The following is a 19239-nucleotide window of genomic DNA, read 5'->3' on the forward strand; positions in this document are numbered from 1 at the left end:
TATATTATTTAGCCTTTTTAAAAAATGCACTTAATTGATAGACTTGGCAGAGTCTTCTACACTCAAATTTTCAAATTTTAGACTAAAGACAATTCTCTACAATCGGTTCTTCATTAATTGTATTAATTATGCATTACACGAAATTAGCTGAACTTAACTTTTTTTTCAACTTTTTGCAAATTATTTAACGAAATTATTTATTGATTAACGATAAGATACATAGAAGAAAGTAACTTACAGGTGAAGTTAACAAAATATCACCTTTACGTTAAAAATTTGATCAAGGGAAATGACCAGCTCTTGGACCAAAATATCCACCTGGAACACTGGTTGGATCCAATAAAGATTGTTGACCAACACCACCATCAATACCAGCATAAGGAACATTATTACCCCACCATGAAAGATAGACAGTCTTATATTCGACTGCAAAGAACATAATGATAGAAGAGAAAGCAAGACCAGCACTTAAACCACTGGTCAAGATATAGTTGTACTTTGTCCACCAAGATTGGTACTTTCTCTTTAAGTAGAACATAAAGAAGAATGATAAGTAAAGACCACCAGTATAATAAGACAAGTTGTAAGGAGCCCAAATTAACATACCTCCGATAATAATAGTAGGTTCAAAATATTTGGTGATTTTCCTTGGACCATATCTCTTAAAGATAAGACAAGGAATAGCAAGGAGGAAACCCATTAAGAATGTCCATCTTAAAATTGGATATAAACCGTCGAAAACCTTCTTTGGACCAATGACCCCCCATAAGATAGAAGCAGAATAGAAAACTCTGGAGTTTGGACAAGTGAATTTTTGAGGATTATCAAGCTCACAGTAACCCTTGATGTGATCAATACAGAAGTTTAATATACCCAATTGAATGAAAGAAGCAATGAAGACAGATAACATTTGAACTCTAAATAACGATCTTGGAGGAATCTTAACGTAATGAGCCATCTTTTGATCAGTAATATAGTTTTGAGCTTGACCATCGATGTTGTAACCGAAGGCCTTGATGAAGTTCAAGGCTAAACCATTACCTGGAAGAGCATAACCGACAATCAATTCGACCAAGACATTAAGACCGAAACCGAAACCAGTTCTTGAATAAACAGCAGTGATTGGAATCAAGAAAACAAAATTAATACCAAGAGCAAAGAAAATACCCCACACTGGAGTTTCAGCAGGATAGATCTTGACACAAATGATACTTAACACAAGAGCAATTATTAAAACACACAAGAAAGCCCAATCAGGGACTTCCTTATAGGCAGTCATCATTCTGGTGTGAGGATCATCGAAACCTTCAAATGTAGATTTTCTGTAGTTTCTAAGACCAAGAATAAATGATTTCATAGCAGAGTACATGGATTCATATTTAGTACCAATCTCGTAAACAATGGCAAAAGGATAAAGGGCAAAGAAAGCACCATAAAGCACTAAATTAGCAGCTGAATAAAATGGAGGACCATAGACATCATATTTGGATTGATCTAACAAACTTTTGCTATTAAGAATTGAAGTAACTTCATATGGTTCACCGGTGTTGGTGAATAATGAGGAAGAATTGATTGGTAAGTAAGCAGTCCATTTGTAATTTGACCAGTAAACACCTATAATACAGAAGAAAGTAATTATGGAACCAACATATTGAGATGCTTGTGAGTAAAATGGAATAGTCAAAGCATAATTGAAGTTTAAGTAATTCCAGTCGAAAGTTGGAATTGGATTTAAACCTAAACCAGCAAAGGAACCAGTAATCATAGCAAGATTAAAATTATTTGGACTAATCCAAGTAAGCCAGTTGAAAGTTGAAACAGCATTGAATAAGAAATCTGGAATCCAGAAGTAAACGAAGGAAAAGATGAACATGTAGAAGAAGAATCTGTATTTAGAAATAGACCAGCCATTAATCTTTTCTCTCTTTTCAGGTTGCATCAAAGCTCTATTCAAAGCAATTGTTGGTAACAAGGTTGGCCAGTAAGCTTCAACAGGGTAGACAGCAAATTTTCTCATAACACCAGCAAAACCGAAACCTAAGAAGTTATTAGATAAAATCAATAAAGTTTGATAACCGAAGTCAGCCCATTGATTGTCATAAAAGAATTTTAATTTTTGAACATGAATGTTATAAGACACATAAGAAGATACACCTGAAACAGAATAGAATAAAGTAGCTAAGAATTGTTCTTTGAAAGTCCATGGACCTGGATTTAAATCGATTGTGTATCTCCAGACTTTAAACTTCCATTTTGGTAAGATTCTTTCTAAAATCAAACCAGTTGGATAAAGAAAAACTTGTACAACAGAAGCATCTAAGGTAATACCAGGTTGTCTTTCAGCGAAAAGTTGATTAATAACCGCACCAATGGCAGTCCAGATAACACCCGCAATATAAACTCTGACAGTTTCAACGGGAACGGAAGGATCATCAAATGGATCAGTAACAGCTCTGACTTCTGGGTAAGGAGAGTGATAAGCAATCAATGAAGCTTCCAATTTAATTTGCAATTCCCAATCAACAATTTCATGGAAATCAGTATTATATTTATCCTCTTCAATTGGACTACTGGAAGAATAAGAAGAACCTTCTGTTTTTTCCTTTTCAGCAAAGTTCTCGTTCAACTTATCTTTGACACCACCATCATGAGAATCATTGTACTCAATTAACTTGATAAGTAAGTCGTAATCTTCAGATGGATAATTAATATCTTCTCTATGATTATGGATAGTAGTTTTGACAATTTCAACCGATTCTTCAACCGTTAAACCTTCAATCTTTTCAATCATAAAACTTGCTTGAATTGGAATATTTTCTAAAGAGACTAAACCTTGAAAGTTTAATCTGTTTAATATAAACCATTTTTGATCAGAAGTTAAAGTGGTACCAACATCACCAATAGAAATTGGGTGAGAAGTAACGGCGGCCAAATCAATTTCATGATCTTCAAGTTCTTGGTAGTGACTACCAACACTTGTAATACTAGTAATATTAGTGACCTCCTTCTTTTCGTCGGACATTATATATCTGTATATATGTTCTATAGTACTTCTCTTACCAGTAGGAGAAGAACTGTAATATATAAAGGTCTTTAGTTAGTAAATGAAAGTTCTTGCAATTAAATCTTAATAGCCGGGATTCTTAGGGGGTTAAATAGTTGTTTGAAATTAATTAAATGAATGAATGAATAAATGAAAAATAATAATAATAATAATAATAATAATAATAGAATTAATTTAACCCAGATTGAAATCCATTGACGCCATATATTGATAAGGTTAAAATTAAAATTGAAATTATTTGAAAATTAATTAAAGAACTCGAATAGAAAGATTGGAGAGCCATTCAATGCAGAGTTCTAATTATCTATGCATCCAAGCGTATCATAATTAAATGATAAATGTCAAAGCCCATTACAAAGTTATCTGGTAGACTTAAATCGATCCGAAGAAACAAACGGATCAGATTTCACAATGCAATAACAACTGCAAAATGTATGAGATTATTTTTTGAGATAACATAAAAAATATTTTTGGCATCAACCAACTAAAAGGAAACAAAGGTGGCTTTCAGACATTTTGTTCTCTCATGTTAATACAGCAATCAACAGAAGCAAGTAAATTTAGAAACGATTGAAGAACAGCGACGTGAATACTATTAAAAACGATCCTCAACAAGCGAATTAAATAAAGAAAGAGAAATCTTTAATACGATCTGCCGAACTGTCAGATCTTTGTTAGAAATTTCTTGGTATTTGCGCATTTTGACACCTGTAAACAACATGTTTGGAATGTAGTTAATTTGACTCCGAGTTTTGATCCTGTATATTCCTTTGAACTACGGCTACGATAAACTGTGGTACCTAAAGATTTTCACTTTATTACCCTTGCTGAATGGCTGTAAAAAATTTTATCGGGATTATTCATGTGTTACCTTTCCGCGATAGCATATGCAAGAGCGAATTACACTAAAACAATAAACAGAAAGAACAATGTTAACAATAGCACCTTGTACGACGATAAAGATTACGAGTTATGAATAGAAAGGAGTGGTTGTTCTGTTACGATGAATACTGCGACAACTACGAGGATTATGATGACTATGACTCCTTTTCGATCAAGTTTGATTTAGTATTATTGCTACTATCAGACTATTAAAAGTCTGAAACTGCTTATCTCAGTTGTGGAGAAGTTAATGTCAATTCTGATAAGGGATGTCCCGACATTGTCAAAAATGTGACACCGCATCCTCGAAGGGCTCCAGGAGAGAATTAAATTGCGAAATTATGTCGGCTTGTTTGTCTGTTGTGCGTACTTTTTATTGCCGGAGGAATTTGTCAATTTTTGTCCGATGTCTGAAATAATCCAGTGAGAATTGCGCTATCATAGTACCTGCCGTGTAGGATCGACTAGAACGCCATATCCACACTCTATGAGTAGTCTTTAGTAGGAGAAAAGGTAGCGGTGGTGGTGGTAGAGAAGGCAGTAGTAGTGGTAGTGGATGATTACGTTTACGTCGTTCTTTGCTCAAGTACTGAATCTGTTGTCAGGACACTGTCTGGCTATTTTAGCCTCTAACTCAAGCCTACTTGTACTGCAGATTAATGAAGTGATATTTGTTGTTGGATGAATGTTCTACCAGATAAGAGTTTCATTGCCTAATTGGGAAATGGCTCCCTCCGGAAACATTCGCTGTCAAATGCATATTTCTAGAACCAAGCGCAACTAGAATGAATGGCTCTGACTAGTTAGAATAAACCTGTGCATGATGTAATAGTAAATCGCTTAACAATCCGATAAGAGATTTATCATAAACTAAGAGTAACATTAGTAGTGATATTAATAGCGAGATTAGTAATTTGTGAAAGACTACTGGGAGCGAGCTACTGAGGCCGGGATTACTGAGATTCTTATCTTCCGAGACCCTTATCTACAGACCGCTCGACTCTACATATTACCGACTCTATAGACTACATACTACAGACTATATACTATAGACTCTTTACTGAGATATTATTTACAACTAACACCACTATCACTTCTCCCTCACTAAACTCTTCCCTAATTTAAGCAAGTTTTCGTATGTTGCTCCCTTAACCAACTCTTCTCCTCCTCATCGTCACCCCACTAGCGAGCAATTTCCTTGGTAAGGTACACGCAGCCCCACTATGAAATTACCAACTTACTGACCTATCACTAAGTATTCAATTGACAGACTCCAGCCTGTGCTAACACAATTGACTGACTATTGATTACTGACAACTGTCTGTCTACTCAATTGTCACATTTAATTGTCTGTCTGTCTGTCTGTTCCCAACAATGTCTATTCAACAAATCGCCACTAGTCCCTTTCAGGATCAGAAACCCGGAACTTCAGGTTTAAGAAAGAGAGTCACTGTATTTCAACAACCTCATTATACTGAGAACTTCATTCAGGCCATCTTAGATGCAATTCCTGAAGGAGCTCAGGATTCCACATTAGTGATTGGAGGTGACGGTAGATTCTATAACGATGTGGTAATTCAAATCATTGTTAAGATTGCTGCTGCTAATGGTGTTAAGAAATTGATCTTAGGTCAGAATGGGATCCTTTCTACGCCAGCCACATCTCATGTGATCAGAATTACTAAATCAACAGGAGGAATTATCTTAACTGCCAGTCATAATCCAGGAGGTCCCACTAACGATTTAGGTATTAAGTATAATTTAGGCAATGGAGGTCCAGCACCAGAGTCAGTAACTAATAAGATTTATGAAGTTTCTAAGCAATTGACTCATTACAAATTGATCGATTTACCACAAGTTGACATCACTAAATTAGGTACCACCAATGTTGGTAATATCATTGAAGTAGAAGTCATTGATTCTACTAAGGATTATGTTGCTATGCTCAAATCCATCTTTGATTTCCCATTAATTAAATCGTTCATTGCTAAGGCCACTAATGATCAAAACTTTAAAGTATTATTTGATGCCCTTAATGGAGTCACTGGTCCTTATGGTTATCAAATCTTTGTTAAGGAATTGGGTTTACCAGAAAGTTCTATTCAAAATTATCATCCTCAACCTGACTTTGGTGGTTTACATCCAGATCCTAATTTAACTTATGCCCATACGTTAGTGGAAAGAGTTGATAAGGAAAATATTGATTTTGGAGCTGCTTCAGATGGTGATGGTGATAGAAATATGATCTATGGAGCTGGAACTTTTGTATCTCCAGGAGATTCAGTTGCTATCATCTCTGAGTATGCTGATTCAATTCCTTATTTTAAAAAGCAAGGTATTTATGGACTTGCTCGTTCTATGCCTACTTCTGGTGCTATTGATTTAGTAGCCAAAGCAAAAGGGTTAAATGTTTATGAAGTTCCAACTGGATGGAAATTCTTTTGTTCATTATTTGATGCTGATAAACTTAGTATTTGTGGAGAAGAATCCTTTGGAACTGGTTCTAATCATATTAGAGAAAAGGATGGTTTATGGGCTATAGTTGCTTGGCTTAATGTATTGGCTGATTATAACTTACAAAATCCTACTAGTAAAACATCCATTAAAATTGTTCAAGATTCATTCTGGCTTAAGTATGGTAGAACATTCTTTACTAGATATGATTATGAGAATGTTGCAACTAGTGGAGCTAATCAACTTGTAGATTTACTTGCTTCTATTGTTGAATCTTCAAAACCTGGTGATGAATTAAAACCTGGTTATATTGTTGAAGAAGCTGCTAATTTTTCATATACTGATTTAGATGGTTCTGTATCTAATAATCAAGGATTATTTATTAAATTTCAATCTGGTTTAAGATTCATTGTTAGATTATCAGGTACTGGTTCATCTGGTGCTACTGTTAGATTATACTTAGAAAAGCATAGTACTGATAAATCAACTTATCAATTAAAAGTTGATCAATACTTATCCAAAGAGATTGAATTTGTATTGGAATTGTTAAAATTTAAACAATTCTTAGGCAAAGATGTACCTGATGTTAAAACCTAAATGTTATAATGTACATGTAAATGGTTATATAAAGAGCCTAAAGTATATAAATAATTAAGTAAGAATCTGTTATTATTAATTTCAATATAATATAATTAACCCAATTTGGGTTTCTTAACTTCATGTAATCCATCATCATTCTCTCTTTTTAAACTAGGTAATACAATGGGTGATGAATTAGGTCCTGAACCTGAATTAGATCCTGGTCCTGAATCAGTCACACTTCTAATTGATGGTAATGTTGTAACTGGTGGAGGTTGATGAGTTGAGCCCGGTGAGAGTTGATGAAGTACAGCATTAGTATCAAATCTATTAAACGTTGGAGGTTGAATAGCAGTTCCTGCTGGAGTTGTAGTAGTAGGATTAGCTCCTGTTAAATAAATTAAACTACTGGCTGGTAATGAAGGAGGAGCTGGTTGGGATGTTGGAGCTGGAGTTCTGATTTGGGCCAAAACACTAGAAGATACAGAACTAGGAGTTAAATTTACATGAGGTGAATATCCTCCTGATCCGGCCGTACTTGGAGCTGTACTTGGAGGTATAGATGATCCAGTAGTAGAACTTGAAACATTCTTATTGGTGTTTGATTCATTGACTGAACTAGTGGTATTCTTCACCGGTAAGTTTCTTAAACTTAATACTTCATCTAATCTCTTTCTCATACTACTTTCTCTTAATCTAGCTGCTTGTTCCATTGCTTCTAATTCCATGATTCTCGTTCTGTATAAGTCATTGACCAATTCCAATTCCGATATTCTCGTCTTCAATAATGTTACTTCATGGTTGGATAATAATGAGCTATTGTTATTATTGTTGTTATTACCATTATTATTATTATTATTATTATTACCATTATTATTATTATTATTGTAGTTATTATGCTCATTACCATCTCTATCACCTGGTGATGGTGTATAACCTGTGCTATTGGTTGCATTCAAGCTGGGGAATGGTGGTAAACCACTCAAAGGATCTTTTGAACCTGAGCCCGAACCTGACCCAGTGGTAGATGCAGTTGTATTTGAATTTGCTGTAGGAGCATGATGAAGAGGGGGTAACATGGGTGATTGAACTGCATGTAAACCAGGCGTTGAAGATCTTGAATGAGCATCAAGATTTGGTGATCGTTGACCTAAAGCTGGTAATTTTGGTGGTTGTTGAACAGATGAGAAAATCGATGAAGAATTACCAAGTAAGGAAGATTTTGGTTCTCGTTTAACTCCTCCACTCATTAATGATACTCCAGAAATAGTTCTACCATCTTGAGATCCAGTAGAATTCTTATTATTACCAAATTTAAAGGTGGCACTTGGTCCTAATTCTGCAGACATATGTTCCAAAGCTCCTGCTGCTTGTTGAATTGAACTAAGTTTATTTGCTGAACTTGTTCTTGTATTAGAAATTGACAGAGAATTCGATAATAATAATGGAGATGTAATTCTTAAAGATCCAGGAGCAAATTGTGTAGGAGTAGATGAAGGATAATGTAATGGTTGAACTATATGAGATGAAGCTGCTTGTAAATGAGGAGGTAAATGTAAATGATGATGATGAGGATGATTTGAATAAGGATGAGGGAATGGTTGATGAGGAGTTGTTCCAGTTTGATGACCAGTTGGAGTATTTGTAGTTGAAGAATTTCCAGAAGCCGGTAATAAAGGAGTTAAAGATGAATAATTTGGATCTGAAGAAGTTCCTCCAGTTGAAGCTGAATGTTGAGAATTTGATTTAGAGTGTTTCTTAGATGATTTAGGTGATTTTTTACCCGAACTAGATCCAAGTTTATTACCTAAATTCAAATTATTTGATGAAGAAGAATCCTTAGATTTTAATTCAGGAGTATTTGGAGCTGTTGATTTCTGACTATTTGGAGTTCCATTACCATTCTGCAGTTTAATTCTATTTCTTGACTTGATTGTATCGGTCTTTAAACTAATTGGACGAGGACGACCATGTAATTTTAAAAATAAACCACAAGCATTACATAATACTTGACCGGTTTCATCTCTTCTCCAAAGAGGAGTTGTTTGAGTTTTACAATTACGACACACAGGACTGGTGATATTGGTCTTTGTAGTGGTAGTACCATTATTTACATGAGTTATAGTCTTAGCATTGGGATGAACTGGATTAGATGGAGTTGCTGAATCTGTCAGTACAAGAGACTTCTTTTCTGACTGTTCTTGTTTAACTGTAGTCACTGAAGCTGCTCCAGCTCCAGCTCCAGTAGTAGCACCAACACCAGCAGATGGTGGTGCTGGTGGTGCTACAGTCGCTGGAGAAGGTGAACTGGGAGATAATGAATTAGAAATAGATGAAGATGTGGAAATGGTAGCTGATACAGATAATGGAGCATGAGGTTGATGAAGGTGATGGTGAGATGGGAGATCTTGTGGTTGTGATGGTGGTGCCGATTTCGACTGAGTGGAAACAGGGGTACCTGCAGTAGTAGGAACATGAGGAGGGGTTGGAGGTACTACTGGAGGTACTACTGAAGGCACTACTGAAGGCACTTGTAATCGTTGCTGAATTTCACTCATGTTTTTAGCTTTTATAATTAGGCAGCCAAAGGTATATAGTTACGCAGTGTTTGAAAGTTACGCTAAATGATAACTTCAAAGTGGTGGCGATAGTCGTGAGTGAGTTAGTGAGGGAATGACTAGTTAGCTGAGCGTAGTTAAGATGTCTGAAGGACAGTAGTCAGCAAAGTGGTGAGTTAGTGGTGAGTTGGCGGTAGTTGTATATGAAGAGAAAAGTGAGAAAGATAAAAGGAAAAGTTTGCTGTCCGAAAGGGGCAATTAATTTACAGGTTAGGCGGGAGAAGAGAGGAAGAGAAGAAGCAATAAGTAATAGGTAATATGTAAGAGAAGAGTTAATAATCGTAGTAGTGAGGGTAGTAGAGATAGTATTAGTGAGTGCAGCAGAGTTTGTTTCAATACAATAGTCTCAAGTATTAGTGGTAGTCAGTGTTATGAAGTTAATGGTGTTCTAGTACATGTCTACACTTACTACTACTCTATGGTACTCTACTGTACTCTACAGAGTACTATATACCACTCTACATTTACTGCTAACTATTGATATACTCTTATGTTTTCTCTCCTCTCTATCTTCTCTACTCTATACTATTCTTTTCTCTACTGTCCCTACTGTTTCCTTCTACCACCCTTTTACAGGTTACCCGATAAGATAAACGACATTCTCACCGGTTATCGCTCAAACTTGCCCCAGTGAAAATTTTTCTTGTACTCGACACGACGCCTCCTTTGATTAGATAACCTGATAAGATCGCAGCCTGTGTAGTGTCATAGTGACTCTGACAGTGTCACGCTACATATCCAGGAATAGTGTAAAACCATGAAAATAATCCAATAATAACATTACATACTACTACAATAACAAGGCTCTTACTTTGCTCGCTTCTGCTCACTTTATTCACTCTTCTCTTCCACTCCTTACTCTCTCACATAACCTGTAACTTCACTACGGCATTCCTTACCTAAAATGCCTTAGTACTAAGAAAAAAAACGCGCATCCTCACCGCAACAATAAACGAAGGTTAACCAAATCGAAATGGTCTAGAAACAAAAAAAAGTTCAAAGGATGTACAAATCACATGACCAATATTATTTTTAGAACAAGTAAAACTAAAACTCGAACGACCAATATGAATTGACAATCTTGCACGACCTTATTTTACTTACTTATAGAAACAGTCAAAGCCAGACATAAACTAACAGTCACTAACAAAAGTCAAGAGATAGTCATTGATTCAGCGATTGATAGATATAGTAACGGTATGTATGTTCACACGGAAAGATTCGACTTCAGACAGACAGATAACAGACAGATAAATAGTGATCAAATGACAGATCAGAGGAGAAATAGAAGACAGACACCGAGTCTAGAGACAGAGGCAAATACAAAGTTGAATTCAAATCGAATCCAAATCAAATTCAAGGACAAGTACAATCAGACAAACAAACAAACGTGCAGCACATTCACACGCAGATCGATCACTACTAACTAACTAAATAACTATCTACTGATGGCCTCCAACTCAATCATTGATCCACCTAACTGAACCGATTTTGTGTTGACATTCTCAGGCCCAATCAGTGGATTACGTAATCCACACACTACTACTACTACTACTATCACTTAATTACACCACTACAATTGCCTACTTGACCCTCTAGTACTGTGTTAAATTGTTTCAACCTATCTCCTGAACTGTCCCACTACTGTCCTATCACTCTAATTACTCTCACTATTGGTACTCACTAAGATTTTGCTCACTAATAATCCCCATTCCTCATCCTCCTTCACATTGTTTACCAAATTCAGCACTGCCAATTTTTCCTAAACGGAGAAGGAAAAAAAAAAAAAAGGAGTAGCGAGCGAAAATTGGTAGACAGACGAAACGAACCATCAACAACAAGCAACAGTAGCTGGATTAGTACTCAGTGTTGTTTTATAGTGTCAGTAATTGAAGTCTAAATCGGTACTTAGATCGGAGATCACGAGTCGGAAAATTTTATACTAACTGATTTCATTCATCTAGTCATATTATCCCCTTTTGCATATAATCCTAATATCATTAATATTAAATATTAAATATTAATTATTAACATTTAATTCTGTTCAATAGTATATACATATCCTTTTATCATTTATCATAAATCATAAATCATATTCACAAATCATATTCATAGTTTAACAATTCATAATGGTTCCTCCTCCTGCTGAAATTAGAAGAAAATTAGTCATTGTCGGTGATGGTGCTTGTGGTAAAACTTGTTTATTAATTGTATTTTCTAAAGGTACTTTCCCAGAAGTTTATGTTCCAACCGTTTTTGAAAATTACGTTGCCGATGTTGAAGTTGATGGTAGAAAAGTCGAATTGGCCTTATGGGATACGGCTGGTCAAGAAGATTATGATAGATTAAGACCTTTATCTTATCCTGATTCAAATGTTATTTTAATTTGTTTTTCAGTTGATTCTCCTGATTCTTTAGATAATGTCTTAGAAAAATGGATTGCTGAAGTATTACATTTCTGTCAAGGTGTTCCAATTATTTTAGTTGGTTGTAAAGCTGATTTAAGAAATGATCCTCAAACCATTGCTAAATTAAGAGATAATCAACAACAACCAGTTGCAACTTCTGAAGGTCAAACTGTTGCTCAAAAGATTGGTGCTACTGATTATTTAGAATGTTCAGCAAGAACTGGTCAAGGTGTTAGAGAAGTCTTTGAAGCTGCAACTAGAGCTTCTTTAAGAACTAAAGAAAAGAAAGATGGTAAGAAGAGTAAGAAATGTATTGTTTTATAATCAATTCTACTTTTAGTTATTCAATTCATTTCCAATTTCAATCTCATCATTCAATCTAGATTTAGATCACTAAACTTGGCTATTACTATTTGGCTATAGTCCAACCTTTTTATACACCTTCTTTTTATACATACTATTCATATATTGTTATTATAATGGTATTAATTTTACATATAGTTCCTATTTAGTTTATCTATTATTATTATTGTATTGTATTGTATTTAACAATGGTAGCAATTATATCCCCCACATCACCAAGTCTCCATAATCTCTAAACAAGACTTTTGCCTTACCCCACTGAACGGCATAGGCATAACTTATTGAGAGCAATCTTAGTTGGAGTCATAGTTAATGCTGTGAAACTATATAAAGTGAGTAATAACTGCACTTTAGTAACAATAGTTGAAAGTAACCACTATAAAATGAACGTACCCACCAATAAATGCTTAATTGTAGGAGACATCAGTGTCGGTAAAACCAGTCTAACTAGTCGTTTGATTACTGGAGTTTCTCCTGATCCTACTGATACTATTCCTGATGTTCATGAAGTTCATTCTGTTGAACTGAAGATAGGCGAGAGAGTTGTGGCACTACTATTAACAGATACAGGAAGTTCACCTGATTCACAGAAGTTGTATGAACATGCTGCCGTGGTATTTATCTGTTTTGCTATCAATGATGTAACTTCTTTCGATCATGTTAAGAGTCAATGGTTAGATGTTGTTAGGAGTCATACCAAGAGTGACGTTCCTATCTTTCTAGTAGGATGTAAGAGTGATCTTCGAGCTGAAGAAGGTCATATTGTTGTGGAAAACAGAACAGCTCGTGCCTTGGCTACTGAAATAGGAGCTATAAATTATATCGAGACTTCCAGCTATACTGGTAAGGGCACTAAGGAGTTGATAGACGAGGCAACACAGGCTCTGTTTCCTAAAAAAGTGTCCAAACCACTCCGCTATAAATGTATTCTTCAGTAGCGATTCACGTGATAACTTTACTACTACGAGCGACTTCTCTGTGTATAGTATAATACATATATGTTTGTATGATAAAAGAGTGGTTGCAAGTTGCAAGTTGACGGTTAGGGCAATCCAACTGGTAGCGCTGCTTTTTTTTTCAGTAGTCAGTGGTGAGGGTGGTGCTATTGATTGATTGCGGCCACGACACGACTATTTCCCCATTGGGCCAATGTTTTTAACCGGCCTATAGATCACCAACTTGATTATACCTTGAAGTACCAACAACAATAACAATGGCATCGTTGAAGTCGTTCATTAAGGCAGTAAGAAAGGCCAAGACCATTGCGGATGAACGTGCGGTGGTTCGGAAGGAATCTGCGTTAATCCGGACCTCATTCCGAGATGCTGGACTTGATCAAACAACTCGAAGAATTAATATCTCCAAATTACTATACCTTTATATTATGGGAGAAAAGACCCATTTTGGACAAGTAGAATGTTTGAAATTATTAGCATCACCACGATTTCTTGATAAACGTTTAGGATATTTAGCAGCTATGTTATTATTAGATGAAAATCAAGAAGTTTTAACATTATTAACTAATTCTTTAGATAATGATATGCAACATCCCAATGCTTATATTGTTGGATTAGCTTTAAGTTGTCTTGGGAATATTGCTTCACCCGAATTGGCTCGTGATTTATATACTAATGTAGAAACTATTATGACATCAAATAATGGATATTTAAAGAAGAAAGCATGTATTGTTGCAGCTAAATTAGTTGAGAAAGATCCGGAATTATCAGAATTCTTTTTAAATAAAATTCCTCAATTAATTAATGATAAATCTTCAAGTACTTTATTAGGAGCTGTAAGATTAATGGAATCAATTTATATTAATAATGAAGATGATAGATCTCAATTAATTAAATATATTCCCAAGATAATTGGTCATTTAAAAAGAGTTACAACTTCAGGTTATATGCCAGATTATGATGTAGGAGGTGTTACAGATCCATTTTTACAAGTTAATTTATTAAGTTTATTAAGAATTTTAGCTAATGGAGATGGAAATCAAACTTATGCTGAAGATATTAATGATATTTTAACGCAAGTAGCTTCTAATTTAGAGAGTGGAAAGAATTCTGCCAATGCAGTTTTATATGAATGTGTTAAAACTATCTTTACTATTCCATCTGATCAATCATTAAAGATTTTGGGAGTTAATTTATTAGGAAAATTCTTATCTACTAAAGATAATAATACAAGATATGTTGCTTTAGATACTTTATTATCAGTTATTAATATTGAACCATTGGCTGTTCAAAGACATAGATCAACCATCGTTAATTGTCTTTCTGATGGAGATATTTCTATTAGAAGAAGAGCTTTAGAATTATCATTTGCTATATTAAATGATCAAAATATAAGAGTATTAGTTCGAGAGATTTTAACCTTTTTAGAAACTTCTGGTGATAATGAATTAAAATCTTATGTGACATCTCAATTAACTCTTGCTGCAAATAAATATAGTCCTAATGATAAATGGCATTTTGATACATTAATTAGAATGTTAAAAGTTAGTGGGAATTTTGTAACTTCTGATATTATATCTAATATTTTGGCATTAATTTTACAATGTAATGATATAGAATTGAAAAGGCATATAATCTCCAGTTTATTAGGTGCTTGTCTTGAAGATTCTACTCAATTTGGATTATCAATCATTACTATTTGGTCTATTGGTGAATATGCTGATTTAATACTTAATCAAACAGTAGAAATTGGAGAAAAGAAATCTAAATTAATTACTGAAAGTGTTATTCTACAATTAATTGATGAATTAATTAATAATACCACTTACTCTCAAGCTGAAACTACTCAATTAATTACTTATATCTTAACTGCTGTAATTAAATTATCCATTAAATTCAAAGATTCTCAATCAATTGAATCACTAAGATTAATCTTAAACGCAAGAACTTATGATAATAATTTAGAAATTCAAATTAGAGCTCTTGAGTATCAAGAAATCTTTGCTCAAGATACTCAATTAAAGAAAGGTTTATTAGCTAGAATGCCTGCTCCTCCATTGAAGGAACGTGAATCACTTTCATTACATGCTACAGGAAGTGTTAAAAAATCTACATCTATGGGTTCAGCTACTAATGGTTCAGGACCTGCAGTTCCTCCTCTGACTGATGATTTATTACTTGATCTCTTGGACGATAATAACAGTACATCTGCCACTAATTCCACTAATCAAAATGAATTACTTTCTGATATCTTTGGTAGCAATACCAAACCTGCTCGTTCCAATAATGATGCTATCCTTGATCTATTCAATACTCCAGCTTCTAATGTAACTGCAAGTACGAGTACAACTTCTAATTCAACGACAATCCCATCAATTGAAGCATACGCAAATAGTCATGTTCGCGTCTTGTTCACTCCTAAACTGTTCCCTCAGAATGGTACAGCAGTTATTGAGAGTATAATAGAATCTCATGAACTGTCAGCAATACTTGAACAGGTTCAATTACTTATAGCTGTCCCCAAATCACAGAAGTTAACCATTACTTCAACCTCGGGAGACACTGTAAGTCCAGGACAATCTATAAAGCAAACATTAAAACTTGTTGGTAAGGCAGGAGCTAAGATTAAGTTGAGAGTTAAAGTTCGATATGGAATTGCTGGGCTGGTAGTTGATGAGCAATTTGATTTTGCTGGCTTTGAACATACGTTATAGTATATATAATGCTGAATAGATACACTACATACACTGTAATACTGACACAATGTCACCAGCTACGCTCACTAATGTAATTACTAATTTAACCCACTCGCTACTATATAACTTACTATATAACTTACTATATAACTTACTGTATTACTCTCACTCACTAATCACACCACTACAACTCTTTCGCATCCTCACTACCCTCTCCCACATTATTTTATTGTGTCTTCCCCCCATCCCTGAAAAAGTAACTCTGGTAAATTCTAATGACCTTTGGTACCCCACCCCCTATAAGCCTTTTGTTAGGGATAAGTTCGCTATTTTCTGTTTAATACTCACTCACTAATATATATGGTTAGTTTCCCCTATAAGCCAATTGTAGCCAATTGTAGTTATGTATTATCCTCTACATACCATCAATAAAGATGTCTAAATTTCTCAAGCAATTGCGTGTTAAAGGTCCCTTCATCGGTGACTATGCTGTCCCCAAAATGTCTAGGGGTCCCTTCATTGGTGACTACGCCAAACCCAGACCTATGGGAAGATTAATGAGTCGTAGATTCTATTCCAATTACGTTCCTCACGATTATTCTTCTAGTATTAAGAATGGATACGCCGACATCAATACGTTTGAACTGATGTCTAAACTTGGTAAGGTATACCTACAAGAATTACCTAATTTCTTTGGAGCTTTACTTACTGTATCTACTATAATGTTGGTCTGGCCTGCTACTGTTAGAGGGGCTAGTAACTTTTTTGATGATGTGCCTAGAGACAAAGGTGCTCAAGTACATTTAAAGAATTTTGGATTATTTGGTGATGAACCTGTGGTAGATATTCCACAGACTTATGCACAATTGAGTCCCAAATTGGTTGCTATCGATGAGTAGTTACATAATAAGTAATAATTATATATTAAGAGATGGTTTTAATAGTGATGTTAATATTTATAATAAGTGTAATACATAGTATACAATGCTCATAATGAGTAGATCTCAAAGAGTGCCTTGATTCTATTAAATCTACCAATATTCAGAATCTCTCTTGCTTGTAAATTCTTAAGGGTCTTCAATTCTGAATCAAGTAACAACTCTTCTTCATGACCCTTCACATCTTCTCTTTCACATTTATCCAATAAGATCTTATGGTCCTCCTTAAAGTTCAGGATATTGACTAAGATCTCTGACATGGTGAAAATAAGAGCATTTCTTAAGAAATTATAACTCATGATCTCCTTATGTCTGAACAAGTAGAATGTTTTGGATGCTGCACGATCTGCACTTCTTGGAACTTCTTGAATTTCTACTAAATTAGCTTTCACTAACTTATACACTTCATTTCTTACTGTTTTTTCCTTAAGTAATACTGCGGTAGCTAATGACTTCTCATCTCCAATCTTTTGTGTTTTCAAGCATCGTAATACTCGGAATGCATTACCACCTAAAGTAGTTTTGACAAGTGTTTCAAAGTTGTACTGCTTCAATTGTTTGATTAATGCAGTGAATGGGATAGTATATGTCCCAGGAGTCATTTCAATTAAGAACTGAATGGTAGAACCGGAAGAAAGCAATTTGAGATGGTGTTGTATTAATGAAGTTGATTGTAAATCGGAGTCTGTGTCGATTTCTTCTTCAATGATGATATCATTTTTGAGTTGAAACTCGGCCAACAAATCAGGAGTATCTGATTCAGTCTTAACTCGTTTGTTAGGTGAATCTACTTCATCAGCTACTCTCTTCTTGAGATTTGGCTTAAGGAAATTGTGAGTCAAGATGGAGTTACGGAGATCCAAATCCGTTGGCAAAGACCGTTCAATTTCTCGTATAGTAAATACAATTTTCTTTTCTTCAACAGATTTATTCTCAATCGAGTTTATGAATGCTCTTTCTTCTTCTGGATCATTTATCAATCCACTGATCTGTAAAAATGGATGTATTATATCAGGACTTTCCTGTTCTATGAGGTTTAATGCCGTCTCATAGATCTTGGCTGATAAAGTTCCGATCCGGGATTTGGCCAAGTTGATTAATGCAACGGACCGTAGATGCTTCTGGAATCGATTCAAATTGAACCGAACTATTAAGTTAGGATTGAGAGTCTTGAATCCGTCCTTTACCGTATACAAATCTTTAGATGTTTGTCCTGATTCAAGGAGCTGAACAAAAGCAATCTTAGCCTTTTCCTTAGCTTCATTGACCCTCTTAATTTCAGATGTAGTAGCTGAACGTGGTGTCTTCTTCAATATATCCTGATAAATGTTGTTCCAGATATCAGCATAGGGATGGAAGTCAAATAATTGAACTCTAACTAACCACTTATCACTGAACAATTTGACGAATAACGTCTCGGTATCCAATTTCTTTTGGGCATCATCGATATTATTGATATAATCAGCGACTTTTATATGTCCATTGACTAAGATATTCTGAATAATTTCAGCATGGTCATCACCATAAGCTGTCTTGATATGGTTGATGATTTCTCCACTGTGTAAGAAATTAAGAACACCTGTTTCGTTGAAAGTATAGTGAACGGTACCAGAGTTCTCATCCTTGACATAGTACACACACTGTAATTGAATTAGTGATACCAATGCTGACTGAACTACTTTTACTGAAAGCTTTGTCTTGTGACTGATCTCTCGACAACTGAGTCTACCATAAGAGATCAAGCTAGAGATGACTATGGCAGCTATTTCTCCCAAATTTTTTTGTGCTATGCACGTGTAGAGGTACGAACTCGGTGACTGAGTCTTTGAAGCTTCACTGAGTCCTCCTTGCATGGTGTTAGTGGTGATTTAGGAAGTTAGAGATGGTAATGTGTTTGGTGAAAATTATTGAAAAAGCTTGGGCTGTGTGCAGGAGGGAAGAGGTGGACGCCGCATACTTGAATTTCCCTTTGTGGAAAAGGGTGGTTTATGCAGGTAGCTGCAAAATAGAGAAGATATTTACCGCTCTGCTATTTTCATAAATATTATTAGTCAATCCCTATAACAACTTTATTTGGAGAGTTCAGAGATAAAGGCTAGGGAAAATGAAATTTTGTAATCATCTCCAAATATGAAGGATTGTATCAGACCAAAGTTGATTGAAATGTCAGTGGATTTTATAATTGATAAGGAAAAAAATGACGAAAGTTAGATGACGACAACTAATTTCTGTTAAATCTCATATTTATCAGTTACTAGTATGTAAAGGCTGTATAATATGT

At 34.9% G+C, this 19239-nt stretch overlaps 8 protein-coding genes across 8 annotated transcripts; 5 read left to right on the top strand and 3 right to left on the bottom strand. All coding sequences in view use genetic code 12, as the record gives it.

The window, feature by feature from the left end:
• Positions 1 to 280: 280 nt before the first annotated feature.
• RJT21DRAFT_107706 (OPT oligopeptide transporter protein-domain-containing protein) lies at positions 281 to 3092 on the bottom strand (the record flags this gene model as incomplete). Its single annotated transcript, XM_064879858.1, has 2 exons — positions 2639 to 3092; positions 281 to 2554 (listed from the first exon to the last, which is right to left on the bottom strand). The coding sequence occupies exons 1-2, from the start codon at positions 3020 to 3022 to the stop codon at positions 281 to 283; spliced, it is 2658 nt and encodes an 885-aa protein (XP_064737088.1). The 5' UTR covers positions 3023 to 3092.
• Positions 3093 to 5320: 2228 nt separating this feature from the next.
• On the top strand, positions 5321 to 6997 carry PGM2 (phosphoglucomutase; the record flags this gene model as incomplete). Its single annotated transcript, XM_064885498.1, has 1 exon — positions 5321 to 6997. One exon carries the CDS (start codon positions 5321 to 5323, stop codon positions 6995 to 6997), a length of 1677 nt encoding a protein of 558 aa, XP_064737089.1.
• Positions 6998 to 7092: 95 nt separating this feature from the next.
• Positions 7093 to 9537, bottom strand: GZF3 (Gzf3p; the record flags this gene model as incomplete). Its single annotated transcript, XM_064884086.1, has 1 exon — positions 7093 to 9537. One exon carries the CDS (start codon positions 9535 to 9537, stop codon positions 7093 to 7095), a length of 2445 nt encoding a protein of 814 aa, XP_064737090.1.
• Positions 9538 to 11377: 1840 nt separating this feature from the next.
• Positions 11378 to 12540, top strand: RJT21DRAFT_45183 (Rho family protein). The gene has a single exon (XM_064884625.1). It carries the CDS (start codon positions 11727 to 11729, stop codon positions 12327 to 12329), a length of 603 nt encoding a protein of 200 aa, XP_064737091.1. The 5' UTR covers positions 11378 to 11726; the 3' UTR covers positions 12330 to 12540.
• On the top strand, positions 12541 to 13444 carry RJT21DRAFT_45177 (P-loop containing nucleoside triphosphate hydrolase protein). The gene has a single exon (XM_064884624.1). It carries the CDS (start codon positions 12752 to 12754, stop codon positions 13304 to 13306), a length of 555 nt encoding a protein of 184 aa, XP_064737092.1. The 5' UTR covers positions 12541 to 12751; the 3' UTR covers positions 13307 to 13444.
• Positions 13445 to 13535: 91 nt separating this feature from the next.
• On the top strand, positions 13536 to 16431 carry APL4 (Apl4p). The gene is given in 2 exon segments (XM_064882126.1): positions 13536 to 16160; positions 16173 to 16431. The coding sequence occupies 1 exon segment, from the start codon at positions 13582 to 13584 to the stop codon at positions 16036 to 16038; it is 2457 nt and encodes an 818-aa protein (XP_064737093.1). The 5' UTR covers positions 13536 to 13581; the 3' UTR covers positions 16039 to 16160; positions 16173 to 16431.
• On the top strand, positions 16432 to 16951 carry RJT21DRAFT_121528 (uncharacterized protein). Its single transcript, XM_064882127.1, has one exon. The coding sequence runs from the start codon at positions 16455 to 16457 to the stop codon at positions 16917 to 16919; it is 465 nt and encodes a 154-aa protein (XP_064737094.1). The 5' UTR covers positions 16432 to 16454; the 3' UTR covers positions 16920 to 16951.
• On the bottom strand, positions 16952 to 19127 carry RJT21DRAFT_121529 (DNA-directed RNA polymerase III subunit). Its single transcript, XM_064882128.1, has one exon. It carries the CDS (start codon positions 18809 to 18811, stop codon positions 17009 to 17011), a length of 1803 nt encoding a protein of 600 aa, XP_064737095.1. The 5' UTR covers positions 18812 to 19127; the 3' UTR covers positions 16952 to 17008.
• Positions 19128 to 19239: the final 112 nt, after the last annotated feature.

Source organism: Scheffersomyces amazonensis (assembly GCF_036850825.1).
Source record: "Scheffersomyces amazonensis strain UFMG-HMD-26.3 chromosome Unknown RJT21scaffold_5, whole genome shotgun sequence".
NCBI lineage: Eukaryota > Fungi > Ascomycota > Pichiomycetes > Serinales > Debaryomycetaceae > Scheffersomyces > Scheffersomyces amazonensis.